The sequence below is a fragment of the Salmo salar genome, chromosome 09, assembly GCF_965601325.2.
Source record: "Salmo salar chromosome 09, fSalSal1, whole genome shotgun sequence".
Lineage (NCBI taxonomy): Eukaryota > Metazoa > Chordata > Actinopteri > Salmoniformes > Salmonidae > Salmo > Salmo salar.
In genome coordinates this window covers 119289455-119305617 of record NC_138299.1, presented here as the reverse complement: position 1 = coordinate 119305617, position 16163 = coordinate 119289455, and the positions used below count along the sequence as shown (strand labels likewise).

The following is a 16163-nucleotide window of genomic DNA, read 5'->3' as shown; positions in this document are numbered from 1 at the left end:
TTGCCACGGGCAACCTAGCAACCTGTGTGTAGTCACATAAAGATGAACAGGATGTGAGCAAAGCTTCTATTTATAGGAGAATCAGGAGAAAGGACAAGAGCATAAATGTTTGTGTGTGACAGAGCACAGAGGGTAATAGAGGGAGAAGGAGGCAGATTGTGAGACAGAGTTACTAGAGAGAGAGTGAGGGAGGGAGGAATGGAGCAAAGGAGGGAGGGAGCGAGGGAACGTAGTGGAGGAGGCGAGTACGTGTTGATGCTGTACGTGGCGTCAGTAAGATAAGAATAGAGATGGTGAGTGCAGCGCAGCTGAGACATCACCTTCAATCCCTCACCGGGGCAGGCCGTACTCACCGTGTGTGTGTGTGTGTGTGTGTGTGTGTGTGTGAGGCTGGGCTGTATTTATAAACACAGAAATCATTTTACATTATCAAAGCAGATTCATGTTTGCAAAGATTTATTTTTGGATACATTTCATTATTGTGTTTTTCATTTTAATTTCCAGAGCTTTAACTACATTTTCACTATTTTAACCTCTTTCATTATTTTAGTTTTAAGAAAAACTTGGCTGTAAAACTGAAAATACTTGACTCAATTACTTTGCGGAAATAGCTGAAACAAATGAACATTTACAGATTCATACCTGTGTACACATCAAATACATTAGTATTGACACTAACTCCAGAGGTACTATCCATGTAAATGAATGTAAAGCACTATAACACAATATGGCAGTGGTGTATAGTATGGCGACAAAGTTCAGGGATTGTTAGTGTGTGTGTGTGTGTGTGTGTGTGTGTGTGTGTGTGTGTGTGTGTGTGTGTGTGTGTGTGTGTGTGTGTGTGTGTGTGTGTGTGTGTGTGTGTGTGTGGGACGAGGACGCCGACAGAAGCATGATGTTATCATATGGTCCTGGTCAGACAGAATGCCCCTGCAGTGCTCACGCAGAGACCCCGTTTGCAGAGCACACTCACACGGCCAGGAGTTGGAGCAGCCACTGTAAAAAAACAGCAAAGAGAGGAGCAACCAGTCAGGTTTAGAGGGCATTAGTAAGGGTATAGCCTGTATAAAGGTTAGGGTCAGGGACAAGGTATAAGTTAGGCTTGAGGATATGGTCTGGCACAGGACGGGTTAGGGTCAAGTTATGATTCATGTTTAGGGTCATGGTTACTGTCAAGATAGGGTTATGGCTAGGGTTAGGGTTGAACAGGAATGTGGACATTATGCTAGGGTTGTGGGTGAGGGTAGGTTTAGGGTTGAACCGGGATGTAGACATTGAGCTAGAGTTAGGGTTGAGGGTAAGGATATGGTTGAACCCGGATGTGGACGTGAAGTTAGGGTTAGGGCCAGGCTTTTGGTTGATTTCATAGTCAAGGAGGACTCACAGCATTGATTCCCACATCTTTGACCTCTGGGTTGCTCTCTGATTTATACAGGGCTGGGGAGAGGGGACACAAACAAACACACAATATTAAGGCAGAACATCATAACCGACAACAAAACATAACTCACCTAGGTGTGTGCGTGCGTGTGTGTTGACATACCGAATAGCTTGCGCAGCCTGGTGACGCAGGCCACAAAGCCATGGAAAGGCAGATGCGGCTCCCCAGAGCCAAACCTCTCCCACAGCACCTGTATGACCTGGCCATCACACTGCACCCCTAGCAGGAGTGAGAGGGGAGGAGAGAAATGGGTTATTATCCATTCAAGAATGGAGTAGAGGGTAAAATGTAACACACCATATGGAAAGTGAGGGAGGGAGTGAGTGAATGAGTGAGTGAGAGATTGTTGAGGGAGGGAGTGTAAGAGGCAGAGAGAGAGAGTGTGGATGTGTGTGTGTGTGTGTGTGTGTGTGTGTGTGTGTGTGTGTGTGTGTGTGTGCGCGTGCGTGCGTGCGTATGAACAAACCAGCAGCCTGGAGGGCCAGACTAAGCTCAAAGGGGCTCATAGTCCCTGATGAGTCCTGATCAAACTTGAAGAAGATGGACTGAAAGAGAGAGAGAGGTCAGTGACAGATGGTTGAGTAACTGTAGCTAAGTAATATTACTAATTATAAACCAGGTATTTTGTGTCCTGGATGCAGATTGGCTGAAACAGCATTTCAGCTGTGTGTATATCAGACAATATACCATGGGTATGAAGCAAAAATACTCCTATTTATGTTGGTAACCAGTGTATAAAAGCAATAAGGCACCTCTGGGGTTTGTGGTATAAGGCCAATATCCCACGGCTAAGGGCTGTATCCAGGCACTCCGCTTCGCATTGTGCATAAAAACAGCCCTTATAAACTGGTTGCCAATGTAATTAGAGCAGTAAAAATAAATGTTTTGTCATACCCATGGTATACACGGTCTGATATACCACAGTGATCAGCCAATCAGCATTCAGGGTTGATTGGCAGTTTATAATGGCCAATATACCACACCCCCTCTGGCTTTATTGCTTAACACCTTGGGGCTTGTCTCTCTAGCACAGTCGTACCTGCAGACTGCGAAGAGAGGCCAGCACAGGCTCTGTCTGCTCTCGGGTCAGACTGCTACGCCCCCCAGTCTGACAGGTGGGTTAGGGATAGCTCTCAGACACAGACAGAGGCGCTCTAAAGTACCAGGGCCCGTATCCACAAAGCATATCAGAGTAGGAGTGCTGATCTAGGATCAGTTTAGTGTTTTAGATCACAATGAATATGATTAAATGGACAAATCCTAGATCAGCCCTCCTGCTCTTAGATGCTTTGTGGATACGGGCCCTGGCAAGAAAAACAAAGGCAGTGAGATGTACGGGGTAAGGTTGTGACAACTGGCCAAATAAAAGGATACATCCTCTCCAAAGATGAGCTGTCTGCATGTCTCCAGTGGCAGCTGGTAGTCTTTCTCCAGAACTGAGAGAGGGGGAGAGGGGAGGAGTGAAAGAGGCAGATGATCTTAATGGTATATCAGCTATGAGGTTATGCCTAGAGAAGTCATCTCTGTTTGCCCAAAAAGTTTGTCCACCTGATAGAGGAAACCTTCCTACTCTGCTCCCACCTACTGTCTGTTACTGGCACTGCATCGTAAGAATATTCCCCACAATAGCACCAACATACAATAGTGGTACCCTTCATCACAGCAGTTGAGGGAGTTCTGCAACATGGTTTGACTAAATGAACCTTATAAATGAAAACCCGAGTTCATTAACGATCTAACCTGAGTTAACCAGCTTCATGAACTCCTTTGCATTCAGCTTGTCGTCCTGCCAGGGAGAGAGAACAGGAGGTTAAGACTGTCTAAGGGAGATATTTCTCTTCTATGGTTGAGTTATATTTTGAGATGAGAGAATTCCTACAGGCCCCGCCATCTCATCAAAGGTCTTCTGTACTCTCTTGCGATCCTCTGGCAAGACTGGTGGCATTGACATTACCTGTGAAGGGGACACACACACACACACACACACACACACACACACACACACACACACACACACACACACACACACACACACACACACACACACACACACACACACACACACACACACACACACACACACACACACACACACGCACGCACGCACACACACACACGCACGCACACACACACACACGCACACAGACAGTTGGCTTGCTGAACTGGAGAGCAGTAGTGCAGTAGAAGTATGCTTCTGTAAGGTTCAACGCACCATGAGGAAGCCAGTGGAGCAGGTGAAATCTTTGGTCCTGGAATACAAGGAGGAGCACCATCAGTCTCAACGCAATATGAGATTGTCACTGAATTGTCATCATCAGCATCATCATCATCACCCGCCCCCACCCACCCCTTCTGTACCCCAGATTGTTGCCAGTCTTGGAATAGATGCGGAGGAAGAATTCTGCAGGCTGGTTGGGACTGTAGGTGGAGGCCAGAATCACATAGTTTCCCGGGTCCAGCCTCACCTCCCTCCACACAGCCCTACGGTGACAAAAGACAAGAAGAAGAGATGAGATACAACTTTATAGACTGTTTTCATGAAAATGTGACCCACCATATTTGCAGTGAAGACTGGCTGCTGAGGTACAATACCTCAGGGGCTGGTACTTCCCAGAACTCCCCACAGGCTGCTGGGAAGAGAAGAAGGTCTGGTCCAGACACAGGCCCTGGAGCTACAAGAGGGGGAGCGGGGAAGATAGGAGAGGAGAAGAGGAGAGATAGGAAGAAGAAGGCAGACATAGAAAAGGGGGAGAGAGGGAGGTAGTGGTTGGAGAGAGGGGGCAGCAGACATGGTTGTTAGATTAAAAGTGATGACATTATCTAACTAATGAAAATATGTCGTTTTTTTTCAAATACTTCACAACATGATACTCACCTTTGGAGGAACCTGCAGAGACAGGAAAAACGTCAGACTAACTGAACATGTAGAACATTCAGATTCACAGCACATACAGGGACAACGCATTTTCTCTCCCTCGCGCTCCCTTCCTCTCTCACCCTGTAGATGTGGAAGGCGATGTGGAGGAAGCTGATTTTATCCTTCTTTCTACGGTTTTTCTGCAGTAGTTCCACCAACACGGTGCACTGCTTCGCTTTCTCCTTCTGATTCCCTGCCACCTTCTTCTCCTCTGGGGTCATCGCATTATCATCATCATGCTCTGCAAGGGTCAGCTGGAACTGGGGATTCTTCCAGAAAGATCCTACAATAGAGGAGGGATTGGTGAAAAGGGAGGTAGTAAATGACAAGTAGATGAAATTACAAACGTTCTGCTTTTGGAAACACACACACACACACTCACGAGGGTAAGTACAGCTTCCCCCTGCGGTGGAGCCCGATACCCAGGAGCCTTTATGGGAGCTGAGGGTCCAGGCAGAGATGGGGGCAGGGGGGGAGTCGGGGTCAGTGGGTGTATCCTCATCCACTATGGGGTCAGGGTCCACACTGCACAGCTCCACTGTGCCAAACAGCTTGCTGAAGTCCTCCGCACTGATCCTGACACGCGGAGAGGGATGCACATGACATGATATGTTCGAGTTAGAGACATTTATTAAAGTATCATTCCACAATGATTTTAAGAGACCACATTGTGGACCACTCAAATAGAGTTTTGAGACGTGAAAAAGCAGCCATAGTCCAACACGGTACAGTATTTCATTTGGAGTCGTCTATAATACAGTACATCATCTATGCATTATTGGTATCAGTTATTATACGTTACATTGTATTTACACATGTATGCATAAACCAAAACAAAGTACAGCAGAAATAAGGTGAGACTGGTCGATGTTTGTGTCTATGTGCTTTTGTGTCTATGTGCTTTTGTGTCTATGTGTGTTTGTGTCTATGTGTGTTTGTGTCTATGTGTGTTTGTGTCTATGTGTGTTTGTGTCTATGTGTGTTTGTGTCTACGTGTGATTGTAATGCCAGAACCTACCAGAACTCTCCGTCCTCACTGTTTTTCAGCTCAATCCTTTTCTTTTCAGCAGCATCCACATCATCCCAGTCTTTACTCCTGCAATTACACACACACACACAGGAAAATGAGCACAGGATTACTGTGTAACAACAAAATGAAACACACACACACTTCCTCACTTGTCACTCCAGGGTCCAGAGTACTCCACAAAGCCCCAGGGGTTCCTCAGCCTCAGCAACAAGGCCTCACCAGCCGACTTCTTCACCTGAACCACACACACACACACACACACACACACACACACACACACACACACACACACACACACACACACACACACACACACACACACACCAACAATTATGTTAGCAAAATGGGAAAGTGGATTATTTTGTGATGACTTTAGTTCAAGGAAGCACAGTATGATACATACCGTGTCAGTGTCTGTGATGGCGTAGGCATGGCCCTTCACCAGTCCCTCTGCAGTCACTGTGCCTATCTCAAGATAGTTACTAGCCTGTGGAGATACACAGCACATAGAGAGCAACTTGCTTCTTACACAGTGAAAGTCACACTTGCAATCACAGTAGCTATTGACGAAGGAGAGGTGTGGGTGTCAGAAAGGTGTGTAGCTATGTTGGTACAGAATTCACCATGTGCCATGGGTGGAAGTGTGTGTGTGTGTGTGTGTGTGTGTGTGTGTGTGTGTGTGTGTGTGTGTGTGTGTGTGTGTGTGTGTGTGTGTGTGTGTGTGTGTGCGTTCTCGCTTGCATGCGTGTGTTTGTGCTGCACCTGTATGAAGCAGCTGAGCAGGCTGCCACGGGACAGGGCATCAGAGAGGGCTTTCCACATGATCCTGGGGGTGCGTGAGGATACAGGGAGCGAGTAGGCTATGCCGCCTGTGAAGTCCTCCATCGCCTCAGAGATATTACCCCCCTTCAGACTGCCATATGACCCGATCAGCCTGCTCCGAGATAGGGGTAGAGGGAGCAGGCGAAAGGGGTGTGTGGAGAGAAAGGGGGAGGGGATAGAATGGTGGGGGGGAGGAAGGAGAGAGGAATGAGGGAGATAAAGGAAGGGGACATTTTCTAGATGGACATTTTCTGTCATTTAGCTCTTATTCAAAGTGCCTTACGATAAACGCATTCAAATGAGGAGGCTGAAACCTCATAAGGGCATTGTCAGGCACACACACACACACTACAACCACGTAGCATATTACGCACACGCACACGCACACACGCACACACACACGCACACGCACACGCGCACACGCACACGCACACGCACACGCACACACACACACACACACACACACACACACCCCGGTTGACTGACTTGGCATAGGCTTTCTCCACCAGGGCGCTCCAGTACTCGTTGCGGGTACAGGAGTAGCTGAAGAGCAGGCGGCCGCCGCGTACAGGCAGCCTGTCATCCACTACCACCTCCACCCACTCACCATACTGCCAGAACTACACAGGGAGGGGGAGGGAGGAGGTGGGAGGGAGGAGGTGGGAGGTGGGAGGAAGAGGGAGGCATAAAGAGGGTGGACAGTAAGGGAGGGAGAAGGGATGAGGGGGATGTAGGGAGAGAGGGAGACAGAGAGGGAGGGAGGAGGGAGAAGGGGAGAGAGACATCTACATTGAATGTGTTGCATAACAATGGGCAAGTACAGGCCTGCATTAAAACATCATAGAAGCCCATAAGCAAGGCTGTGTGTGTGTGTGTGTGTGTGTGTGTGTGTGTGTGTGTGTGTGTGTGTGTGTGTGTGTGTGTGTGTGTGTGTGTGTGTGTGTGTGTGTGTGTGTGTGTGTGTGTGTGTGTGAGCTACCTACAAGTCTGGACGGACTACACTCCCAACATAATCCCTCCAGCTCTCTAAGTCTACACATATTTATCCCCCTTCCTTCCGACAAACATGTTAAGTCATGCCACACATACTTCACTGAGAGGACATGAGAAAATATTAAAGCAATTACAGAAAATCCCTGAGTCATAACTCATGAGCTCTATGTTTTAATGTTTCCATTGCATGTCTTTCACAGATGTTATTTCATGAGACAATGTTTTAGTAATCAATCCCTTTACCCTGACACAGTTGGTCCAGAGACCAATTGAATGATAATGACGCCAGGGGCAAGTTTTCAGAGACGAGATAGAGAAGGGTTTAGAGGTGTGTGTACGAAAATGTGTGTGTGTGGGGGTGGGCGGGTAATTAGAGATCTCCCTCGTTAGTGATGGGAAGGGGGGGTAAAAGGTGTGTGTGGGGGGGGGTCATAAATCTAGTAAAGTAATTATACAGCATTACAAGCACACTAGTACAAGCAAAGTTAATCTAGGGCAGAGATCATCAACTAGATTTTGCCACAGGCCCATGACCGCAAGAAGCCCGAACAGATATAATATTTTACTAAAACAACTCTTTCAAACTTTGCTTACATTTCTATACAATCACATATATCTCCATATCACAGGAGGTTGTTTTGCACCTTAACTGTGGTGGACGGGCACGTGGTAATGGCTGGAGAGGAATATTAGTTACACTACCCAACCTGGTCTCTTAACTGGGGTGGACGGGCACGTGGTAATGGCTGGAGAGGAATATTAGTTACACTACCCAACCTGGTCTCTTAACTGGGGTGGACGGGCACGTGGTAATGGCTGGAGAGGAATATTAGTTATACTACCCAACCTGGTCTCTTAACTGGGGTGGACGGGCACGTGGTAATGGCTGGAGAGGAATATTAGTTACACTACCCAACCTGGTCTCTTAACTGGGGTGGACGGGCACGTGGTAATGGCTGGAGAGGAATATTAGTTATACTACCCAACCTGGTCTCTTAACTGGGGTGGACGGGCACGTGGTAATGGCTGGAGAGGAATATTAGTTACACTACCCAACCTGGTCTCAAAGCATTTTGTATTATTCTGTACGTAAACCCGAACCACTCCATTTAGTAGGATATGTCACGTTTCGTGTGGTTACATAATACAGATGGTTACTAAAAGCAAAAACAAAAGGAGGGTGGCTGATTAGGGTTTGTTCCCTTAAGAACTCTTTATTTCCACCTTATGACTGAGAAAGAGCTAACAAAATAGCTACATAGACCGAGTTTACCTTGTATCTTTGTATATTTGCTCTGTCTCTATGCACACTCACAGGGCCCTACGCACTCACACACACTGTCACTCCAACGCACACAAAAACACTCACTCCATTATTTGCCCACTCACACATACATTTATACTGACTCTACACCCGCACAACCACTCACATACAAGCTGCTGCTACTCTGTTTATCTTATATCCTGTTGCCTAGTCCCCTTACCCCAATACATATCTACCTCCATCACTCCAGTATCCCTGCACATGTAAATATGGTATTGGAATTTACTTTTAAAATATTTCCTGTATATAGCACGCTTACCTACTTACTTTATTGTGTATTTCATATTTCTTATTCTTATTTCTCGTGTGTTTTTTTTCTATTAATACATTTGCTATTGATTACTGCATTGTTGGGTTTTGAAAGAAAGGCATTTCACTCTACTTGTGCATGTGACCTTAAAACTTGACACTACTACTTTTCAGTCCTGCTTTTGCTACTCTCACTCTTTTACGTGGCATGCTGCACTAATACGATTGTAAGGGACATTCTCATTGTAACAACAAAAAGTAAGTATGCAGAACACATGTACACAGCAAGCACAGGAACCCTCCCCACGCATTACCGTAAAGTGGAAGATGCCAGCATAGGATTCTGTCAGGCTCTGATTAGGTGGTACCACTTTGACAAAGAGATTGGGGTGCATGGTAAGGCAGGACAGGGCAGCCAGAAGCCAACAGTCACCTATTAGAAAAAGAAAGAGACAGGCATGATAACTAGCGGTATGAATTCGATTTTATTTCAATTGATTCTACATGGGGTGTTTTTTTTTCTTCATTTCAAATCATTTCCTGACGGTTGAGGAAGTTCTAACACTGCAGAGTTCCCACACTCACACACTCTCACCCTCACAAACACACACACACATGCACGAGCGCACACAAACATGCCTGTACACACACAGGCACATTCCTCTCTAACAGTAAACAGCTGCTCTTTGTGTCCATGTAGAGGAAAGAAAGAGGTATTGATGTTTGATGCACGTATGCACACACACACACACACACACAAGGGATGCCACATTGCCACCAGAACTATTACACAAACCTCGAGGACAAATAATGAAGCAATAACAAAGAAAGCAACATGAGAACTCTCCCTACTTCACAACAATGAAAAACAGACTGGACATCGCATGAAAAGCGGTGATAAAGAAGGCACATTGTTTTTCATGGGAGAAAGGGGTGTGATCACAGGGTCCATTTTAGACCCACAGATACTCCGAGGAGGTTGGGACTGGGAGGTGAGAGCACAGAATGTCACCCCGATCCCCATACTGTTGGGACGTGTTTGGAGCGGAGCCCCTGGGGCAGTGTGGAGGGGTGACATATTCAATGTGATTAGAGGATATCTATCAGAGTCTGAACCATACAGATAGTAGATGTCACGTTCTGACCAGAGAAAGATGTTATTTTCTATGGTAGAGTAGGTCAGGGCGTGACAGTGTTTTTTTTTAGGTTTTCTATTTCTATGTTGTCAGGGTCTAGTTTTGTATTTCTATGTTGGGGTTTTGTTTGGGATGATCTCCAATTAGAGACAGCTGGTCCTCGTTGTCTCTAATTGGAGATCATACTTAAGTAGGGTTTTTTTCCACCTGGGTTTTGTGGGAGATTGTTTCTGAGTTAGTGTATGTTTCTACTCTGCGTCACGGTTTGTTGTTTTGTTCGTTCAGTTTATTGTGTATGTATTGCAAAGTTTCACAGTGACAATAAAATGTGGAACGACACACACGCTGCACTTTGGTCCGCTTCTCCTTACGACAACCGTGACAGTAGAACCAGGATATCATCTCGACACCATTCCCAGGAGAATAGGTTGGGAGAGGTAAGGTCAATCTAGTTATACATGAGAACTGTGAGTTTGAGTTAAGATAAGTGTCTACCCGTTACTGCAATGATATCCCATCCGACGATGTTTAAAGCACACACACACTTACCCAGCTGGCCCTGGCAGATATCGGTGGTGCAGGTTGTGTCCTCCACAAACACAGCATTGACACTGATCTCCTGCAGAGAGAGAGACACGGGGCAGAGTTCAAGACTACAGTTTACACTGTCTGAGGGAATGTGTAACTCTTGTTTCATTCACATAACAGTTGACTGGATGATGACAAAAGCAATGTTCATGATTTCAACTGCATCACAAACGTTTCATGGCTTCTTCGGTTGTTCTCATCATTCCATGTCTTTTCTGCTTTTAGTGACATCCTGTCCAGCTGTTTGGCACAGACTCTGTAAGTTCTCTTTTCTCTCAACATTCTCCGTTCTGTCAATTCGCTCTCTCCTCTCTCTGAACATGCTCCATTCTGTCAGTTCTCTCTCCTCTCTCTGAACATGCTCCATTCTATCAGTTCTCTCTCCTCTCTCTGAACATGCTCCATTCTGTCAGTTCTCTCTCCTCTCTCTGAACATGCTCCATTCTGTCCGTTCTCTCTCCTCTCTCTGAACATGCTCCATTCTGTCCGTTCTCTCTCCTCTCTCTGAACATGCTCCATTCTGTCCGTTCTCTCTCCTCTCTCTGAACATGCTCCATTCTGTCCGTTCTCTGTCCTCTCTCTGAACATGCTCCATTCTGTCCGTTCTCTCTCCTCTCTCTGAACATGCTCCATTCTGTCCGTTCTCTCTCCTCTCTCTGAACATGCTCCATTCTGTCCGTTCTCTCTCCTCTCTCTGAACATGCTCCATTCTGTCCGTTCTCTGTCCTCTCTCTGAACATGCTCCATTCTGTCCGTTCTCTCTCCTCTCTCTGAACATGCTCCATTCTGTCCGTTCTCTCTCCTCTCTCTGAACATGCTCCATTCTGTCCGTTCTCTCTCCTCTCTCTGAACATGCTCCATTCTGTCCGTTCTCTCTCCTCTCTCTGAACATGCTCCATTCTGTCCGTTCTCTCTCCTCTCTCTGAACATGCTCCATTCTGTCAGTTCTCTGTCCTCTCTCTGAACATGCTCCATTCTGTCCGTTCTCTCTCCTCTCTCTGAGCATGCTCCAGCAGATCAATCTATCTTCCTCAGAACCACACCTGACAGTGAGTCAGCTCCAGTGTAGCCTACATCTGTCCAGGAGCATCATCAAATTGTACACAACTAAATCTACTCATATCCTCATCAACCTCAATTCATAATGTCACTATAAAAATGATAACGTAGGCTACAGATATCCCTAAAATAAGCTTGACTATCTTGAGTAAGAAAATTGACTATTGCAATTTAGAAGTGTGTTTTTGAGTGACCACATGGCTGGCTATCATGTAGACCAGGGTTCCCCAAACTCTGTCCTGCGCTCCTTTTTCGTGTGTTGCTCTGCCAACTCTGCCCACCTGGCAGACCGGGAGATCTGTGGCTAAATCGAGTGCCTACGGCACTGGCCAATCCGGTAGCTCAAATCACCGTGCCTACAGCTTCCGTCACCCTGGCCACAAAATTTGATACTAGCCTATGTGAGATTTCATAACTTTTAAAACCATGACCAGAGAGAGACTGTCAAAGAACTACAGCGAAGAGCTGCTATTCTGATTGAGTTCATGTCTAAGTTTTTATTCAGTACTGTTTTATTTAACCGGCAAGTCAGTTAAGAACAAATTCTTATTTACAATGACGGCCTACCCCTTCCGAACCTGGGCCAATTGTGCACCGCCCTATTGGACTCCCAATCACAGCCATATGTGAACCAGGGACTGTAGTGACACCTCTTAGCATTGAGATGCAGTGCCTTAGGCCACTGCACCACTCAGGAGCCCTATTAAAACACTATTACAAACAAAACGGGCTTCTTCCTACTTCTACTGGAGCTGCAATGAATGAGTATCCAAGTGTAGGCTATAAATAGCCCTGCGTTTTCATTATTATTAGCATTTTGTCCTGTCTATTGTAATATCAAGGAATATGTAGCTTTCTCTGGTCTTAGGGACAACATTAATTTGTGCATGAGGCAGACGCGGTTTGAATGATTCGAGTTTCGCCATCAGGTGGAAGATTGTGTGCTCTCTCTCTGGTCAGTCTCACCAGAGGAAAGGAAGGAGAGAGCAGGGACCGTGAGAGAGCAGGAACTCTGCTGCTCTCTCCCTCCCTCAGCTGAGACTAATGCTGTGTTCAAAGCAACTCGGAAATCTCAGACTTCAGTGTGTTCAAGAAAACTGGGTACTCGGAATAGAACGAGATCCGACTTGGGAGAAAACATCTTTAACGGTAATCCAACTCGGAATTCCAAGTCGGAAATATTTCTAGAGCTCTGACTTTCCGACCTGAAAATCACTAATATCATGATTTGCTTCGTTTTTTTTCTCTTCTTGTTCCCAGTTGTCTTGAACGCACCATGACCATCAGAGGCAGTTAGCATCAGCCCAGTCAAATAAAAAAAGCTATTTTTTTCAATTTATGCTGTGCCTCGCAAGTGCTACAACTGAACTATTTTGTTATCAAAGCTCGAGTTTTGAAATATAATATGGCCTAAGAATAACATTTTTGGCCGGCCAGGCATATAGCCAATATGCTGTGATAATGTATTTGGACTGCTGCACAAACCTCATTCCTCCTGAACAGTTTTATTTTAATATTTCATTTTTTCATGTTTAAAAAAAATCTGTGCGGTAGATCTCGACTTGCTTGTGTATACACTGATAGGACAGTAGCCTACCTTGGGTCGCAGCCACTTGATCTCCTTTTTGGGATCCGGGTCGGTAGGCATACCGATTGAGCTCTGGTCCGGGGCGAAGGTTGAGTCAGAGAACAGCGAACCGGATTTAACGCACGCATCTAGGAGGGCTACATAGTCCTGGTCCCGAAATTTAACAGGGTTGGCAATGGACCCGGTTGCGACCAGAGTCTCCATTTTCAATGTTCAAGTTGAGATCAATTTGGAAAAATAGTAAATGTAGCCTAATTAGAGTTAAACTATGCCAGCTTTCTTATTTTGACTCACTCGTCTATGCTTATTTTTTGGGACTTGTGCAACAACCCCAGTTCTTAAATACACACACACACACACACTCATTCACCCGTATGGAGACATAGGGACGCCTCCCTTACTCGAACCATCCCAGAAAGGTATGCAGAGCCCCCGGGAGGTTTGGAACTTTCCCCTTTTGTTAACACAATCAACGTTTCCCTATACTGTGGCCGGAATTGTGATCGAGTCAAAGTGTTAGCCACTTTCAATGCAACAAATATGAAACAAAACGAACTATGCAAGACTTAGTAGGAGGGTGTATGCAAAACTAACTATGCAAGATATTTTGCTGAGAATTTCTGAGTAGAATTATATTGCAACGACTGGCACAAGCGAGTAGATAGATGTGCTTGTTTTGAGAAAAAATCGAGAGCTGTATGTACTGCCACGTGTGCACACTTGTTGATTTCTGGTCAGCAATTATGGAGTGATTGCTTCATACAAAAGCAGAAACGGTGTACATTTCTAACTATCTGAGTCAAGTAGCTGTTTTTATGTCTTAAAAGAGCAGTGTTCTATTTTGAGACATGCTTGGATAAGTAGCCAATAGGCAGAGGGTAGTGTAACAGTGTAGGTTCCGTCCCTCTCTTCGCCCCAACCTGGGCTCGAACCAGGGACTCTTGCACACATCAACAACAGTCACCCACGAAGCATCGTTACCCATCGCGCCACAAAAGCCGAGGCCCTTGCAACGCAAGGGGAACAACCACTTCAGGTCTCAGAGCGAGTGACGTAACTGATGGAAACGCTATTAGAGCGCACCACCGCTAACTAACAAGCCATTCCACATCGGTTACAGTAGCAAACATTTTTGTCTGATTCTCTGTAATAATAAACATTATATGGGAATAATAATACATTTTATTTTGTAAAGTGATTTCTTGCATATACCTATGGTGCTCCCGAGTGGTCTAAGCCACTGAATCTCAATGCAAGAAGCTTCACTGCAGTACCTGGTTCAAATCCAGGCTGCATCACATTTGGCCGTGATTGGGAGTCCCATAGGGTGGTGCAGAATTGTCCCAGCGTCATCCGGGGTAGGCCATCATTGTAAATAAGAATTTGTTCTTAACTGACTTGCCTAGTTAAATAAAACACAATACAACAGCATTTTCAGTGACATCCTTGTCTGAAGAACAGGTGGATAAACAGGTTCATGACAAACCCTGCATGTTTTTTCAAAGGTGTCATGGAATGTTGGCCTACATTGAACACCCCATGTTGTCTACTACTGTAGGCTGAATGATAGAACTATGTTCTTGTTAAAATGTTATGGGATGCATTTTCACCATTGTTTTGACATTATTATCAAAGAGCCACAGTAGCCTTCCTAGCCACAGTAAAAAAAAGTTACTTAAAGCAGGTACAGCCTGAGTGTTGACAGTAAACGCAAGCCGGAAATTGCACAGAATTTTCACAATGTTCAGGTTTGCAGACCTGAAATTTCCTCAGTGCTGAATTTTTTTTTTAAGGAAACATTGTCTATGACACTTGCTTTGTCCACAGGAGGATTCAGACTCTCAACGAGCCCTTCAGTCTGTCACTGGGCCGTTCTCCATCACCAGTCTGTCACTGGGCCGTTCTCCATCACCAGTCTGTCACTGGGCCGTTCTCCATCACCAGTCTGTCACTGGGCCGTTCTCCATCACCAGTCTGTCACTGGGCCGTTCTCCATCACCAGTCTGTCACTGGGCCGTTCTCCATCACCAGTCTGTCACTGGGCCGTTCTCCATCACCAGTCTGTCACTGGGCCGTTCTCCATCACGCCTGATTAAATCCACAATGAGGACAAGAAAACAATGACCAGAGCTACACAAAGAATAACGATTCAAGCCCATAGAATGGTGCCCATTTAACTCCATTATCCGCCTGCCCATTCTCCCCGTATGGTCTTTGAGGTCGAGATTATACACAGCCCTAATAACATAGCTCGCCGACCCACCCTAACCATCTACACCTTCTGAGACCCTTTTGATCCCACGACCCGCGACGGTCTGACGAAAACTGTCGCGCCACTATTTAAAAATGTGTGTGTGTATATATATATAATAAATGTGTTACAAAATAATTTAAAAAATAGGTCAGGGAAATGAACAATATGAACAACCACCAGAAATCAAATAAATAGAAATGGAAGATGACAGATCACATTTCAACATACCTGTACATCAAATCCAATTATAAAATTCTCTGGTGCAAATACTATTTTTGTTACTATGAAACTTGAGGGTATTTGGTATTTTATTAGGATCCCCATTAGCTGTTGCAAAAGCAGCAGCTACTCTTCCTGGGGTCCACACAAAACATGAAACATGACATAATACAGAACATTAATAGACAAGAACAGCTCAAGGACAGAACTACATCAATTTTAAAAAGGCACACGCAGCCTACATATCAATACATTCACACAAACTATCTAGGTCAAATAGGGGAGAGGCGTTGTGCCGTGAGGTGTTGCTTTATCTGTTTTATAAAACCAGGTTTGCTCTTTATTTGAGCAGTATGAGATGGAAGGGAGTTTCATGCAAAAACGGCGCTAGTAAGGCTACAAATTCATAAATTAAGGTTTGAAATCTGGGCATCTTCTTTGAAAATGTACATTTATGAATATAGATTTTAATCATAAGTAAATTCGTCTTTTAGTCAGCTGGAGTCTGGAGTCTGGGTAATGACATGGTGCCAAGAGCTGACT

At 45.4% G+C, this 16163-nt stretch overlaps 1 protein-coding gene across 1 annotated transcript; it reads right to left on the bottom strand.

Moving 5' to 3' along the window:
• Positions 1–439: 439 nt before the first annotated feature.
• capn12 (calpain 12) lies at positions 440–13557 on the bottom strand. Its single transcript, XM_082956160.1, has 21 exons — positions 13157–13557; positions 10462–10531; positions 9091–9209; positions 6697–6830; positions 6151–6322; positions 5792–5875; positions 5538–5623; positions 5377–5454; positions 4741–4934; positions 4439–4641; positions 4034–4113; positions 3800–3922; positions 3654–3690; positions 3321–3395; positions 3182–3227; positions 2816–2877; positions 2481–2549; positions 1908–1986; positions 1544–1660; positions 1385–1437; positions 440–996 (listed from the first exon to the last, which is right to left on the bottom strand). The coding sequence occupies exons 1-21, from the start codon at positions 13349–13351 to the stop codon at positions 970–972; spliced, it is 2103 nt and encodes a 700-aa protein (XP_082812286.1). The 5' UTR covers positions 13352–13557; the 3' UTR covers positions 440–969.
• Positions 13558–16163: the final 2606 nt, after the last annotated feature.

Excerpts from the sequence above, each read along its gene's own strand:
- capn12 (XM_082956160.1), bottom strand. The coding sequence starts at position 13,351 with ATGGAGACTCTGGTCGCAACCGGGTCCATTGCCAACCCTGTTAAATTT. Across the intron at positions 3,396-3,653 it reads GCTCCACTGGCTTCCTCATG|GTAATGTCAATGCCACCAGT; the intron begins GTGCGTTGAACC and ends TCCCCTTCACAG. Across the intron at positions 3,228-3,320 it reads TTGATGAGATGGCGGGGCCT|GACGACAAGCTGAATGCAAA; the intron begins GTAGGAATTCTC and ends TCTCCCTGGCAG.